This window comes from Geotrypetes seraphini, chromosome 1 (assembly GCF_902459505.1).
Source record: "Geotrypetes seraphini chromosome 1, aGeoSer1.1, whole genome shotgun sequence".
NCBI lineage: Eukaryota > Metazoa > Chordata > Amphibia > Gymnophiona > Dermophiidae > Geotrypetes > Geotrypetes seraphini.
Genome location: NC_047084.1, coordinates 38135467 through 38151893, shown reverse-complemented (window position 1 = coordinate 38151893; position 16427 = coordinate 38135467). Strand labels below are relative to the sequence as shown.

Genomic DNA, 16427 nt, shown 5'->3' with positions numbered 1-16427 from the left:
CATTTTTTTGTTTGGCAAGGGCCTGGACGATCTCCGAGGTTCAGGGCGTTCTAATTTTTGTGACTACAGGCAGCAGTTTTCCGCCTCCAGCCATACTCGTCCTTCCACCTCCCGTTCAGTTCCCTGTACCAAAAAGGCGCAATGACACCAGGCCAAGGGATTCTTCCCTTTAGATAGGGAACAGACTATCGACGTTCCTGCAGCTCTGGGAATGCATTTCATCCGACCAGAGGGTTCTGGACATTATTCAGTCAGGCTACAAGCTGGAATTTGCCCGACCTCTAATGGATTGGTTTGTGGATTCACCTGCGGGGTGCCTGGACAAAACGGTCAGAGTGCAAACCACTGTACAAAGATTATTTTATATTCAAGCCATAGAGCCAGTGCCGCCTGATCTCTCAGGCTCAGGCAAATACTCCATATACTTTATCTGCCAAAGAAAGGCTTTGATGATTGGAGGTTTATTCTGGACCTTACGCACATGAACGAGGTTTTCAGGACTCCGCTCTTTCATATCGAGACAGTAAGGTCTGTCATAGTAGCGATGGCACCGGGGAGAATTCCTTGCCTCTCTGGATCTCATGGAGACTTACTTGCACATCCCGATTTTTCCAGCAAACCTCAAATTTCTACGCTTTCATGTCTTGGAAAATAATTGCCAATTCTTGGCTCTGCCATTTGGCCTCGTGACGGCTCCTCAGTCCTTCACTGAGCTGATTGTGAAAAATTGCAAGGAGACCTTTTAACTTTAACCGCCTTGATTTGACTACAGTTGTTAAGAAATGTGTTATATCAAATAAACTAACTAACCTTGTGAGACTTGGAAAACTGGACGTCAAAAATGGCAGATGACGTTTAATGTGAGCAAGTGCAAAGTGATGCATGTGAGAAAGAGGGAAGTCATCCCATCCCATTTATCATTTTTGTCGCTCTTCTCTGTACCTTTTCTAATTCTGCTATACCTCTTTTGAGATACGGTGTCCAGAACTGCACACAGTATTCGAGGTGCGGCCGTACCATAGAACGATACAAGGGCAGTATAACATTTTCATTTTTGTTTTCCATTCCTTTCCTGATAATTTCTAACATTCTATTTACTTTCTTAACTGCAGCCCCACATTTTGCTGAGGATTTCAATGTATCCTCAACAATGACACCTAGATCCTTTTGCTGAATAGATATGAATCGCTTGTTCACTCTTTCCAAAAATACTAGGACTAGGGAACATGCGATGAAGCTACTAAGTAATAGATTTAAAACAAACTGGAGAAAATATTTCTTCACAAAAGAGTAATTAAACTCTGGAATTCGTTGTCAGAGAATGTGGTGAAAGCGTAGTGCGGTTTAAAAAAGGTTTGGATAATTTCCTAAAAGAGAAATCCATAGGCCATTATTGGGATGGCTTGGTAAAGTCCACTGCCTGTTCCAAGGATAAGCATCATAGTATGTTTTGCTACTTGGGATCTAGCTAGATGCTTGGGACCTAGGTTGGCCACTTTTGGAAACTGGATACTGGGCTTGATGGACCTTCGGCCTGTCCCAGTATGGCAATTCTTGTTTTTTCTCTTTAATTATTTATAATTTTCAAAATACCACACTAACAAATAAATCTAGCAAAGAACATTAAGAAGGGGGATAAATCCTTTTTCAGATATATTAGTGATAGAAGACGAACCACAGATGGGATAGTACGCCTCAGGACACCAGAAGGGAATTATGTAGAATCGGATTCCGACAAAGCCGAACTATTAAATGAATACTTCTGCTCGGTCTTTACCTGCGAGGTGCCAGGGTCCGGTCCACAGTTGCAAGCTAGGCAATGCACGGAAGACCCGTTTTGGAACTTCAAATTTACACCCAGCAGCGTCTACTGTGAACTATCAAGACTCAAGGTGAACAAAGCCATGGGTCTGGACAATCTACATCCCAGGGTGTTTAGAGAGTTATGTGATGTCATGGCAGAGCCGTTATCCATGCTCTTCAATCTTTCCCTGAGTACGGGAAGAGTCCCCTTGGACTGGATAACAGCTAACGTCATCCCTCTTCACAAAAAGGGCTGCAGGGCGGAGGCTGCTAATTACAGACTGGTGAGTCTCACATCCATAGTGAGTAAACTCATGGAAACACTAATTAAACGAAAACTTGATACGGTCCTGGGCGAGGAGAATCTACGGGATCCCCACCAACATGGATTCACTAAGGGTAGGTCCTGTCAATCTAATCTAATTAGTTTCTTTGACTGGGTAACAAGGAAGCTGGATGCCGGAGAGTCCCTAGACGTCGTGTACTTGGACTTCAGTAAAGCTTTTGATAGCGTCCCACACCGCAGGTTACTGAGCAAGATGAAATCAATGGGACTGGGAGAAACTCTAACTGCATGGGTCAACGATTGGCTAAGCAGTAGACTCCAGAGGGTGATGGTAAAAGGTACTCTCTCCAAAACTTTGGCGGTAACCAGTGGAATATTGTGTTCAATTCTGGAGGCCACATTACCAAAAAGATGTGCTGAGAGTTGAGTCGGTTCAAAGAATGGCCACCAGGATGGTCTCGGGGCTTAGGGATCTCCCGTATGAGGAAAGGCTGAATAAATTGCAGCTGTACTCGCTCGAGGAACGTAGAGAGAGAGGAGACATGATTGAGACGTTTAAATATATCACAGGCCGTATCGAGGTGGAAGATGATATCTTCTTTCTTAAAGGACCATCGGCCACAAGAGGGCATCTGCTGAAAATCAGAAGAGGGAAATTTCATGGCGACACCAGGAAGTATTTCTTCACCGAGAGGGTGATTGATCATTGGAACAAACTTCCACTGCAGGTGATTCAGGCAACCAGCGTGCCAGATTTTAAAAGTAAATGGGATACACATGTGGGATCTCTAGAGGGGTAAAGTCGAGGGGGTGGGTAATTAGAGTGGGCAGACTTGATGGGCTATGGCCCTTTTCTACCATCATTTTTCTATGTTTCTATCACTCCATGCAGTAAATATTGGCTAAAACAATTGCTGAGACACTACAGATATCCAGGGAATGTGCTGGGTGTATAATCCATAAGCAGCTGGGTATTCAGAAGCAGTCAGCCAAGTGGGTGTCCAAATGTTTGAATGCTGACGAGAAACTTCCAAGTTGATTTTGCAGCATTTTCAGCGAGCTAGTGCTAACCTTTTAGAATGACTAGTTACTGTTGATGAAACATGTTTATACAACTGTGATACTGTGACAAAACAGCAGTCCATGCAATGGTGACAATCAGGTTCTCCAAGGCTATGGAAATTCAAAGTCAGCAGGAAAGGTTGTGTCCACAGTGTTTGGGGAAGGTGTTGTAATGACTATCTTCCAAGGGGCCAAACAGTTAATGCAGAATACTACTGTAACTTGCTGTGCCAATTAAAGGAAGAATTGAAAGAAAAAAAGAGACAGATGCTGTGGAAAGGAGTTCTCTTTTTGTAAGACAATACTCTTGTTCACAAGGCAGGCAAAAGGATGACTGTTTTGACACAATTCGAGTTTGTGCATAGACCATCCACCCTACTAACTAGATTGTGCTCCATCTGACTATTTTATGTTTCCATACCTTAAAAGTTTGAAAGGGTGACAATTTTTGAGTTATTTGGAGATGATTGCAGCAGCAGAGCAGTATTTCAGTGGCCAAAGATTTATTTTGGAAGGGTAACAGAAACTTCAGACACGAAGTGCCAAGAGTGTTGAACTTATGGGTGAATATGTAGAATAACTTGCAAGTTTCATGGCTCCACATCATTCCTTTTTTGGTTGGGCTGAGAACATTTCAGCACCCCCTCATATAGACTCCATTTTCTTTTTGAATGTAACTGAATGTTATTTTTCAGTCCTAACTATAGCCTATTCATTTATTTATTTTGTTCTCTATCGCATTTTCCCCAAAGAGCTCAGAACGGGTTGCAGGTTAAACATACGTAATATACAGTTAACAGTTACGATTTGCACTGGATTTATCCTATTTGACACATACTAAGGATCTAATACCAATATACATAGTACAGAGGCAGTCCCCATTTTATGAACATCTGACTTACGTCGGTATCCCTATGTGCCCCTCTCCCTCCCTCCATTATATGCCCCAAGTACATGCCTCCCTCCCATAGGTGTTTATCTTCTTCTGACCGACTCCCTCTTTCTTCCAGCCACAGTTGTTTCTCTGCACAAAGCCACGAGCAGCGGCTCCTACATATGTCCCACGGCTGAGCCGGAAGCCTTCCTTCTAATGCAGAGAAATGACTGCTGCTGGAAGAAGGAGGAGGGAGGGAGAGGGGTGAGTTGAGACTCGGGAGAGAAGGAGCACAAACTTCAGACAAAGGAATTAAGAGAGGACATAAACTTGGGACACAGAATGGAGGGAGGAAGGGGAGCTTGAGCCAAGGATGGAAGAATGGAGGGAGTGAGGGAAAGAGATGCAAAGGTAGGGGAGGGAACAGAAAGGAAGAATTTGGCCTCTGAGTGAGAGGGAAAGAGAGATGTTGCACATGGGAAGATGAAGAAAGAGGATAATTATTAAGCATAGGGAGGGAGAGAAAATTATTGGACTTGGTGGTGGGAGAGGAGTGAGGTAGAAATGCATGGGATGAGAGGGAGTAATGTTGGATGTGGTGGTGGAGAGAGAACAGTGGGATGGATGTAAAGGGATGCAAGAGGGGCATCAAGGAGATTAAGAAGGTGGGAGGATACTACAATCTGAGTTGCATACAAATTCAACTTAAGAACGGTTTAAAAAACGGAACCCATTCTTAACCCAGGAACTGCCTGTATATAGTTTATAGGTTTCAATTTGCCTTTATTCCAGTGCGAAGTTTTTCAATACAAGTTTTATCCTTCTTGACACACACTAGAGATCTAATACCAATATACATTGTATACAGTTTTACAAGTTACAATTTGCCATAGTTTATTGCAGGCAATTTGCCATATCCTTACAAATATATCTGAAAACTTGCTATTTTTCCTCCTGGGAGTACAAAGTAGCCATTGTACTATTTTGTGCACATCTGCTTTGGGAAAGGAAGGTGACTTTTCCATTTATATTTGGGTAATCTACAGATCTTTAGCTTAGTCAGGTGAATTGTAGACTGATGTACTTAGGCATACAAATAACACTGCAATGAGGGATTGTAAATTACTAAAAATTCTGAGTTTTTGAATACATTGTATGAATAGCATGTTTTAGGTTTGCTTTTAACAAATGCCAAGGAATAGAGACAGGCAGGCAGATCAAATGAGAATATCCTATCAGCTGAAGGTAAAGAGCCATTGGTGATGGAAACAGTTTCCTCCCTATTATACACCTTCTCACATTGTTTTTCTTCTTCCTCATCTCTCCCTGGAGAAACAAGTGACATGCTAGCATAAACACACATTGATACTGGAAAATGTATATTAAGTTGCCATACATTTTTAGGAATCAGTCTGGACAATAAGAAACCATATCCTATTTTCTGATTTAAATTGTGCTGGTTTATCATAGGAAGTAAATTAACTACATTTAGAAACATGATATCAGATAAAGGCCAAATGGCCCATCTAGTCTGCCCATCCGCAGTAACCATTATCTCTTCCTTTCTCTGAGATCCCACATGCCTATCCCACTCCTTCTTGAATTCAGACACAGTCTCTGTCTCCACCACCTCTTCTGAGAGACTGTTCCATGCATCCACCACCCTTTCTATAAAAAGTATTTCCTTACATTACTCCTGAGCCTATCACCTCTTAACTTCATTGTATGCCCTCTCATTCCAGAGCTTCCTTTCAAATGAAAGAGACTACTCATGTGCATTTACGCCACTTAGGTATCTCACCTCTCCTGCCTTTCCTCTAAAGTATGCATATTGAGATCTTTAAGTCTGTCCCCATACGCCTTATGATGAAAACCATGTACCATTTTAGTAGCCTTCCTCTGGACTGATTCCATTGATGCTCCTGTATAAGACTCTGGTGAGACTTCATTTAGAATATGCACTGGTCTCCAGAATTATACACAATACAGTACTCCCCTGATATTTGCGGGGGTTATGTTTCAGGAACCCCCACAAATATTGAAAAACCACAAATACGGTTTTTCGCCTGGGGAGGCAGGAGAGGACAGCTGGAGAGGCAGGATAGGGCAGCTGGAATGCCGGCGAGTGAAGGAAATCATTCGCAGTATGCTCCGACCGCCTCTTTCTGCACTAAAATCAGGCTTCATCAATCAGGAGCTGCTTTGACATGCAGCTCCTGATTGGTGAAGCCCGACTTTAGCATAGGAAGTACTGGTCGGAGAATACCGCGAATGACCGGGGGAACAGTGTATTCTAAATGAGGTCTCACCAGAGTCTCATACAGGAGCATAAATACCTCCTTTTTCCTACTGGTCAAATTTCTTCCTATGTACCCTAGCATCCTTCTGGCTTTCGCCGTCAACTTTTCAACCCGTTTAGCCACCTTAAGATCATCACATGCAATCACACCCAATTCCCGCTCTTCTGTCGTGCACATAAGTTGTTCACCCCCTAAACTGTGCTGTTCCTTAGGGTGTTTGCAGCCCAAATGCATGACCTTGCATTTCTTAGCATTAAATTTTAGCTTCAAAATTTCAGACCATTCTTCAAGCTTTGCTAGGTCTTTCTTTATGTTATTCATACCATCTGGGGTGTCTATAGCAGATTTTGGTATCATCTTCAAAGAGGCAAATCTTGCCTAACAGCCCTTAGCAATATCGCTTCTAAAAATGTTAAAAAGAACAGGCCCAAGAACAGAATATTGAGGCACTGGTAACATCCCTTTCTTCCACTCAACCAGTTCTTGACCCAGTCTGTCACTTTGGGGCCCATCCCAAGGACATTCATTTTATTTATTAGACGTCTGTGTGGAACACTGTCAAAGGCTTTGCTAAAATCTAGCGCACTCCCTCTGTCCAATTCTCTGGTCACCCAGTCAAAGAGATTGATCAGATTTGTCTACCAAAACCTACCTCTAGTAAGCCCATGTTGCCTCTGGTTCTTTAATCCACCAGATTCCAGAAATTTCACCATTCTGTTATAAAAACATTTCCATTAATTTGCTTACCACAGAAGACAGACTTGCTGGCCTTACTTCCACGTTTTTGTAGAGGGCCCACTCTGCCCTTCTCCAGTCCTCCGGTAACATTTCCAACTCTAGAGAAGCATTGAAAAGGCCAGTCAACGGAGTTGCCACAACTTCCCCAAGTTTCTTCATGTAAGAACATAAGAATAGCCTTACTGGGTCAGACCAATGGTCCATCAAGCCCAGTAGCCTGTTCTCACAGTGGCCAATCCAGGTCCCTAGTACCTGGCCAAAACCCAAGGAGTAGCAATATTCCAGCTACTGATCCAGAGCAAGCAATGGCTTTCCCTATGTCTTTCTCAATAACCGACTATGGACTTTCCTCCAGGAAATTGTCCAAACCTTTCTTAAAACCAGCTACGCTATCCGCTCTTACCACCTCGGATATACACCATCTGGCCCCATCGCATCGGAGAGAGGCGGGAGCCAGAAGGCCTTGAGCATGCGCAGATTCTCAAGGTCCAGTCGGGGGAGAGGCACGATCGTCAGGCACCGGCACCTTTGGTGCTGCGTGCCGGTGCCAGATTGGGGGTAAGCAGTCAGTTTGGGCAGGCGAGGGATGCCGGTTTACATGGGGAGGGTGAGCGTTCGCGAGGGGGAGGGGCGATGCCGGTTCACAGGGGGGGATGTGGAAGCACACCAATGGCCTCTGGGGTGGGTTTTTTTTTGGGGGGGATATGGCCGGGGTGAGGGGAGGTGGAACGAATCAAGCGAGTTTCCCTTACTTCCTATGGGGAAACTCGCTTTGATATTCGAGTAAATTGGTTTACAAGTATGCTTCTGGAATGAATTATGCTCATAAACCAAGGTTCCACTGTTTAGGCAAATTATATAAGCAGTTCACAGGTGATGAAAACTGTCTTTAATGCTGAGCCTCTGCAACCTCTCTCTTTAATGCTGCTCTTTAATGCTGAGCCTCTGCAACCTCTCTCTTAGAATCAGTCTTACTGAGGGTTAGGCGCTAGGCCACCATTCCTCCCTTCAAGGGTCACCTGTGGAGTCTGATCTCTAAGAAAGTCTTCAGAGTTAGTCTTTTTAAAAAAAAATGTTTATTAATGGGGTGCCCAGTTGGGGGGCGTGGCTTAGCGCGCACACAAAATGGACGTGTGATCGCGGCGCTCCTCTTAACTAGGCAACAGCTGTTAAAAAAAGTTTCCCCCTTCAAGCCGATTTCGGCGAAAAACTAGTGCCGTCGATGCTGAAACTGTGGCAGTTTGATACTACCCTCCTCCGCCGGTACTGAAGCAAAGCCCTGAGGGGAGGGAGCCAAAAAGATCTGTTACTCCTTCGCCGGCTTTTTCTCTGTGCTGGTGCGGCGCGGCATCGAAGGCAAGCTACTGGACAGTGTGGTTGGCAGGAGTCTACGTGATCCTAAAGATCACTGTGGAGAAAATAAAATCGGCGAAAATATCAAAAGAAGTGCAGGAGCATGGCAAGCACCCGACAAAATAAAAACGAAACTGGTATGTCGGCGAAAAGGCAGAAGCAGGATCAAATTACACCGAGTAAGGTCCCGCTTCCTGCTGAAGAGTCGGATGTGCTGAGCAAAGCTGAAGTTATGGAGGAACTGAGACAGATTAAACAAATGCTTAAAGAGACTGTGAGTAATATGACCGAAATGAAGGAAGAAATACTAAATATCCACAGACAGATGGAAATAAATAATAAAAGAACAACTGACTTAGAAACTAAAATGGAGGTTTTAGAATGTGAAGGAAACAGATGTAAAAATGACAGTTTGGAACTGATTCAATTGAAAAATCAGCTGGAAGATTATGAAAACCGAGGAAGAAGAAAGAATATAAAACTTTTTGGAATGCAGGAAAATTTGGAAGGGAAAAATGCCATACAATTTTTAGAAAATCTAATCCCTAAAATACTGCAATTGGATTTTAAACAGCCATTAGAAATAGAAAGGGCGCACAGGATCCCATTAAAAAATATGGAAAATCAAGGCAGACCAAGACCATTAATATTTAAAATGCTAAGATACCAGCAAGCAATAGAAATTTTAAATGCTGCCAAGAAAGATAAAAATTTAAATTACAAAGGATCCAAAATATGGTTTTTGCCTGATTTTGCTAAAAACACAGCAAACAAAAGGAAGAGATTCCTAGACTTGAGACCTCAATTAAAGGAAAAAGGATATAAATATGGATTGTATTACCCAGCAAAAATGAGGGTATCTTCTGGAGATAAATCTTTGTATTTTGAAGATCCGGAAAAGCTAAAGACCTTTCTTTCAAAATCAGAACCTATGTCATTTTAACATAATGGATGTTGAAATGATCAGAAAATATCAAGACTGGTTTTGATGGACATTGAGAAAAGGAAAAAAAAAATTTAATATAAAACTATGAGACTTTGGAATACTGAAGAAAGAAGAATATGAAATAAAGAACAGGAAATAAAATGAACTAAAGAAAATGACAATAAAAAATATAAAGAAGAAATAGACAAGAAAGATGGACTGGAAACTCAAGATACTAAACTTTAGAAGAGTAAAAGTTGGATGACTAGAGTAAAGAGTGATCAGAAAGCAATAAAAAACTTGAACAAATAACAAAAGGAGAAAAAAAGAAGAATGCACCAGATAATAATACAAATGGGTAAAAGAAGAAAGCAGAATGGAAAAAAGGATATTAAATAAAATGACTAATGACACTCAAGAGACTAAAGGGAAGAAGGATATAAATAAGAAAACAATATGAAAGATCTGTTAATTTAATAAATTAACGAACGAAAAGTAATGAAAGAAAGGATAACAAAAAGAAGAATATAGAATGGACTAATCATAGATAAAAATGATATACGACATTTAGATGCAAGTAAAAGAAAGGAAATGAAAATGTAAAATAAATAAGAAAGATAGACTAAAAGATTAATTATAAAGTTTGATTTTGTAATATTATAGTTTCAAAAGGATTGGACATTAATTGGAAATGAGGAAAAATATATAAAAAAAAAAAGAAAATTTAATAATAATTAAAAATTTCATTTTTCGGAAAAAAAAAAATTTTGGATATATAAATAGATGATAATTATAAAATTATAATCAACTTTTAAAGAAGTATATGAAGATATGGATATTTGTTTTTAGATATTAAAAGGATGATAAGAATTGATGGAATAGAATGTACGAGATATAGGAAAATAACACTACTATATTAAATATATGTTTATGATAGAATTTTGTGATATAAACTAAAATATTGAGGAAATATAAATTAAAGATTGATGAGTGGATAAAGATACATTAATGGAATGTTAGGAGTAAAATATGGTTAAAGTTATCAAAGGTTAATATAACAGATAGAGAATAAAATTATTTGAAAATGGTAAAAAAAATAAAAAAATAAAAAATTTTATGTTTAGAAGAGAGATATACTAAGATACACTGTGAAAGATTAATGAATTTATTTTAAGAAATGATAAAGGGGATATTAATTAATATTAGTTGCCTAGGGGGGAGGGGGATGTTGAGGTTGCTGTTCCAATGTGTGTCCTTAAGCAGTCATTATATTGGGTGGGAAAGGGTGGGAAAAAGATGGGTTTTAAATGTATTACTAGAATGATTAAGGAAAAGATTAATAAGGGGTTGGATACTTCAGGGGTAAAAATGTGTGTCATTGAGAAAAAAAAATTTTTGAATCTTAAATATGAAGGAAGGAAGGAAGAAGATTATGATGATAAGTTTTAAAATATATAATGTCTTTTAAGATATTTTCTATTAATGTCAATGGCCTGAATCATGTAATCAAAAGGAAAAAAGTATTAACATTTTTAAAAAAGCAAAACGCGGATGTTTATTGTTTGCAGGAGACTCATCTGAATATAAAGGAATCACAAAAACTAAAGGGTAAAGGAATGTTTTTTTTGCGCCAGCAGCAGGTAAAAAAGCAGGGGTAGCAATTCTTATAAATAAAAAATGTATGGCCAATTTTAAGGTAATAAATTCAGATCCACATGGAAGATGGATATATATTGATATAAGTATGGGAAATAATACCCTGACGTTGTTTAATATATACGCCCCTAATTCGAATCAATCAGAATTTTTTAAAAAGTTACAGAGTATGTTGTTACCACTGGCTGCTTCTAATTTAGTGGTGGCTGGAGATTTTAATGCTGTAATGGATCCATTATTGGATAAAAAACCAGGTAAAAGCATAAAATCTTTAGGTTTAGATAATTTGGCTCAATCATGTGATTTGAAGGATATATGGCGTATTCTTCATTTTAATGATCAGGAATTTTCATTTTGTTCACAGGTTCATAAATCATTTTCAAGAATAGATTATATTTTTATTTCAACACATAAGGTGCAACAGGTGATTAAAGCTTCCATAGATCCTATTATTATTTCGGATCATGCGGGAGTATGGATAGAATTACAATTGGATCAATTGGAGAATGGAAGACCTCTTTGGAGATTTGATAGTGCATTGCTTGTGGATGACAAATTTTTGGAAAATTTTAAAACACAAATTAATGATTTCTTTCAAATGAATTTAGTGGAGGATACATCTATTGAGAATGTATGGGATGCATTTAAAGCAACTATGAGAGGTAATATTATATCATATTCAGCTTTTGTTAGGAAACAGATTAAAATGCAGTATATAGAATTAGAAAAAGAAATTAAAATATTAGAAGCTAAATTGGTAAGTAAATGGGAACATGAGGTTTTGCAAGCTCTTTTGAAAGCAAAAGGTAAATATAATGAATTAACTTCAAAAATGATAAGAAGAGATTTGTTTTCCAAGCAAGCAATGTATTATGGAAATTCTAATAAGGCGGGAAGATTATTGGCAAATTATCTTAAAGCAAAAAAAAGAAGAACTAATATTAATGGGATAAAAGATGATAATGGTATAATAACAAATCAAACAGATATAATTTTAAAACAATTTCTAAAATTTTATAAGGACCTGTATTCTTCCGAGCCTTATTTGGAGAGACAAAAAGATGGTAAAAATTTTTTAGATTTAATTAATGGACCTAAGGCTCCTGATCATATAAAACGGAGTTTAGATGAACCTATATCATTAAAAGAATTAGAAACAGCATTGAGATCTCTTAGAGTTGGATCCGCTCCAGGTGGTGATGGATATACAGTAGAATTTTATAAAACATTTCAAAATGTCCTTTCCCCATTTTTACTAAATTTATATCAGACACAATTTATAAAAGGTGATATTAAAGGTACTATGGCTGAATCAATAGTAATTGTTTTGCCTAAGCCAAATAAAGATCCTACTTTGGTTTCAAACTACAGGCCTATATCTTTAATAAATGTGGATAATAAACTTTTGGTGAAAATTTTGGCTTTGAGATTAGCCAAAGCTCTCCCACATATTATAGACACGCATCAGACTGGTTTTATTGCTAAAAGGCACTCCTCTAATAATTCTAGATTATTGTTTCATATCTTAAATTTATCAAAAAAAATGGATGAACCGGCCTTTACAATTTCATTAGATGCAGAAAAAGCGTTTGATAGAGTTGAATGGAATTTTATGTATCAAGCTTTAGAATGGTTTGGTATAGGTTCTGGATTTATACAAATGGTAAAAACATTGTATAGCTTCCCGATTGCAAGATTAAATATTATTAATATGATATCTGATGGTTTTCAATTGCAGAGGGGAGTTAGACAAGGTTGTCCTTTATCTCCTTTGTTATTTGATGTTGTATTAGAACCCTTATTATTAGCAATACAGCAAGCAAGGGGGATACAAGGTATTCCATATTCTGATATGGAATATAAAATTTCGGCTTATGCGGATGATATTTTACTTTATTTGAGGAATCCAGAGTCTACCTTATCTTGTCTACTGGAATTAATTGATATGTTTGGCAAATTTTCAGGTTATAAAATTAATTGGAGTAAATCTGAAATTATACCTTTAAATGTTCATTGTGTAAAAGGATTATTTGACGCTTTTCCGTTCATATGGAAAGAAGAAGGATTTAAATATCTTGGCATTCAAGTTAAAAATACAATTGAAGATACCGTAAAAGAGAATGAAAAATTTGTATTAAAAAAAGTTACGGAGTTGTGTGAGCAATGGAACCCTTTACATATTTCTTGGTGGGGGAGAGTTCAAACTATTAAAATGATGATGTTGCCTGTAGTTTGTTACCAAATGAGTATGATACCTATTTATTTTCAGGGGTCCTTTTATAAAAAGCTTAATAGCATTTTAACGAAATTTCTTTGGCTTGGTAAAACACCTAGAATAGCTTTAGTAACTTTGCAAAAATCAATTAAGGAGGGAGGGGTAAATTTTCCAAATTTTTATAGGTACCATCAAGCCTATATTCTACGTCAGGGTATGTATTGGATCCTCCCAGAACTTATAGATAATGCACCAGATTGGTTGTATTTGGAATGGCGCCTTATGTTTCCCCTAAATTTAGTTCATCTTCCAAGTATTAACATACCTAGAAGATACAGAGAAAATAAAATATTAATGGATACTTGGAAAACGTTGAGGTTTATAAGTAAATTAACACCTATCCCAATAAACAAATCAACTAATCAATCTCTATGGATAAACTCCAAGATCAAAATTGGCGGAGCTCAAATCCTTTGGAAGAACTGGATTATTGCAGGCATTAGATCTCTAAATGATGTTATTTCAGAAGGTAAACTGCTGGAATTTTCACAATTGCAACATAGATTTGGTCTTAGTAAAACACAAAGTTTTAAATGGTTGCAATTGAAGCAGGCCATTCAGGTTGGGTTCCCTGAATGGAAAACATTGAATAATCAATATAGTTTAAAGTTCTTATGTTTTCAAGCAGACTTCCTAGGGCATCAAGCCGCATTGTGGTATAAATTAATATCTGGATATTTGAATAAAAAACCAAAAAAATGGTCTAAGAGACATTTGGAGCATTGAGATTAAGCATCAAATTACTGCATCTCAATGGCCACTAATTTGGTCTTGGAGAATGAGATGTACAGTGTCAGCATCTATGAGACAAACTTGGTTCTTTTTATTACATAGAGCTTTTTGGACCCCTACACGTTTGCAAAAATTAGATAGTTCCAAGTCCAATAGATGCTGGCACTGTAATCTGGAACCTGGGACGTTGGATCATTTACTGTATCATTGTCCCTACATTAAAAGTTTTTGGAATGCAATTTGGCCACAAATTAATAAATTGATGGAAAATCATGTAGCAATATCATATGATACAGTGTTATTTGGAATGATGATGAGAAAAAAAAGTCAAATTTCACCAGAAAATAACAAGCTTTTATTAGTCATGACAGGGGTTGCCATTCAGCATATAACCAACAATTGGAAGAATTATAGTAACCTAAATTATACATTTTGGTGGAATACAATATGTCATATATTCAAAATGGAAAGAGCAATAGCAATACAAAGAGGGACATATACTAAATTTATAAAAATATGGGTGCCATTGACAAAATATTGTAATGAATAAATAGTAGGATTTCTCTTCTTCTTTTCTTCTTTTCAATATCTTCTTTGTGACACACATGGAGGGGTGGGTAGTGAAAATAATTTTTACACCATATGATATAATATGATATACAATATGTAATAAATGATTAGAAAGTATTAGAAGGGTGGGGGGAGGGAGAGGGGATAAAAATATGTTCAGAATATTATGTATTAGATATAAAAGTGATATTGTGTATTCATTAATTGTATTTCAATATTTTGTACACTTCATGAAAAATTTGAAAATGAATAAAAATTATTTAAAAAAAAAATGGGGTGCCCAGTTAAAGTAATATTGCCTATGCTGTTTCCTATAGGAGCAGATCTCGTAATAGATCCCACTCCAGGCACAAAGAACGTCGCAAATCCAGGAGCCCTCAAAAGAAACGCTCTAGGTCTAAGGAGCGAAGAAGGTCACGCAGTCGCTCACGGTAAGGCCTGCTGTTTCATGTCCTGTATTGAAGTGTTATGATACGTATACAATTTTATTGGATCTTTAATCTTTTTTTTTTTTTTACGAGGGAAAATAGATTTGATTTTTTTTTTTTTTGTATTTTATTTTTACTCAAAATTTTCATCGTAACAACAAGCAAACATACTTGAAGAAGATTTGAAAATGATATCCAACAAAGTAAAAATATGATTGATTTAACATCAAACAATAGATTAATTATTTAGTCCACGTTAGATCCAAGAACAAAGAAAGTAAAGAAACAAATACAATAGCCTATTTAGACAGTCAGGGACATAGGCCTAGTTTCACTAAACTCACCAATCGTATCCTGACCAGTTTGCGATCATTTTCCATCCCTGACCCGATTCACTAACCTTCTGCCCGATCAATCTCCCACCCAATCCGCCCATGCAAATGAGGGGAAATGACTTGCATAAGTAGGAAGGCATCGATTCACTAAGCAGAAGAAACACTGATTGGGCTTGCCAATATGAAATGAAGCGACTGCTGAGGACCAGTCACTTACTGCCCTTGCTGACTCTCCTGCTCTCTGCTGGCCAGAAATCCTAGTTTCGAGGTTACAACCCCTAACTATCAAGATAAATAATATAAAACTGCAAAATATCTGTACACATGCATACGAATTCCCTTTTTATATATTCTTCAAAGCACAGTGCTAGCCTGTGGTTTTAACCCGCAGGTTTAAAGCGTGTTCTGTTCCATAATCTGGCTGCACAAATCATTCCTTTAAAATGTCCACTCGTAGGGCCAGCAAACTGCAGCCAGCCCTCCCCCTTTATTTTGAGCTTGCTAGTGCGAAGAGCAAGTGCATGCGCAAATGGCATCTACTACCAATAAGGATAATCTGCACCAGGATACCATCCACACAATGCTGCTACCACTTCAAGTGGACTCGCTTCACCCTCCTATGGTGTAAACAGCATGCTTTACCTCCAGCTATGAGTCCCCCTCTCAGCAGTATTGAACTATCTTTTACATTTCTCAGATTCAGGTCTAAAGACCACTTAGTGCCATCAGTGCCTTTCACATTTCTCTTCATGATGAACCTTTGGCTACACACACATTGGTTTCTAAATTTATGAAAGGACTGTTGCATGCAAAACCTTTAATCAAGCCTCCTCCGGTTATTGGGACTTCAATTTTGTACTTTCTACTCTCATGAAGCCACCATTTGAACCATAGACATATTCATCCTTCAGATATTTCACTTAGAAAGTAGTCTTCCTGGTTTGCATCACTTTAACTCGACGAGTCAGTGAGCTTCAAGCACTGGTTTCAGATCCATCAAGCACTGGTTTCAAATCCACTGTATACCACATTCTACCATGACAAAGTAGTCCTTCATACTCATCCAAAATTCCTACCACAAGTAATTTTA

General features: G+C 38.2%; 1 protein-coding gene across 6 annotated transcripts in view; it reads left to right on the top strand.

The window, feature by feature from the left end:
* Positions 1-16427, top strand: part of SREK1 (splicing regulatory glutamic acid and lysine rich protein 1) — a 324223-nt gene that overhangs the window by 225218 nt on the left and 82578 nt on the right. For all 6 annotated transcript variants that reach the window (XM_033930011.1, XM_033929984.1, XM_033929975.1 and 3 more), the window contains one exon: positions 14892-15005. In XM_033930011.1, the coding sequence (XP_033785902.1) occupies positions 14892-15005 (114 nt within the window). The remainder of the gene's footprint in view (positions 1-14891; positions 15006-16427) is intronic.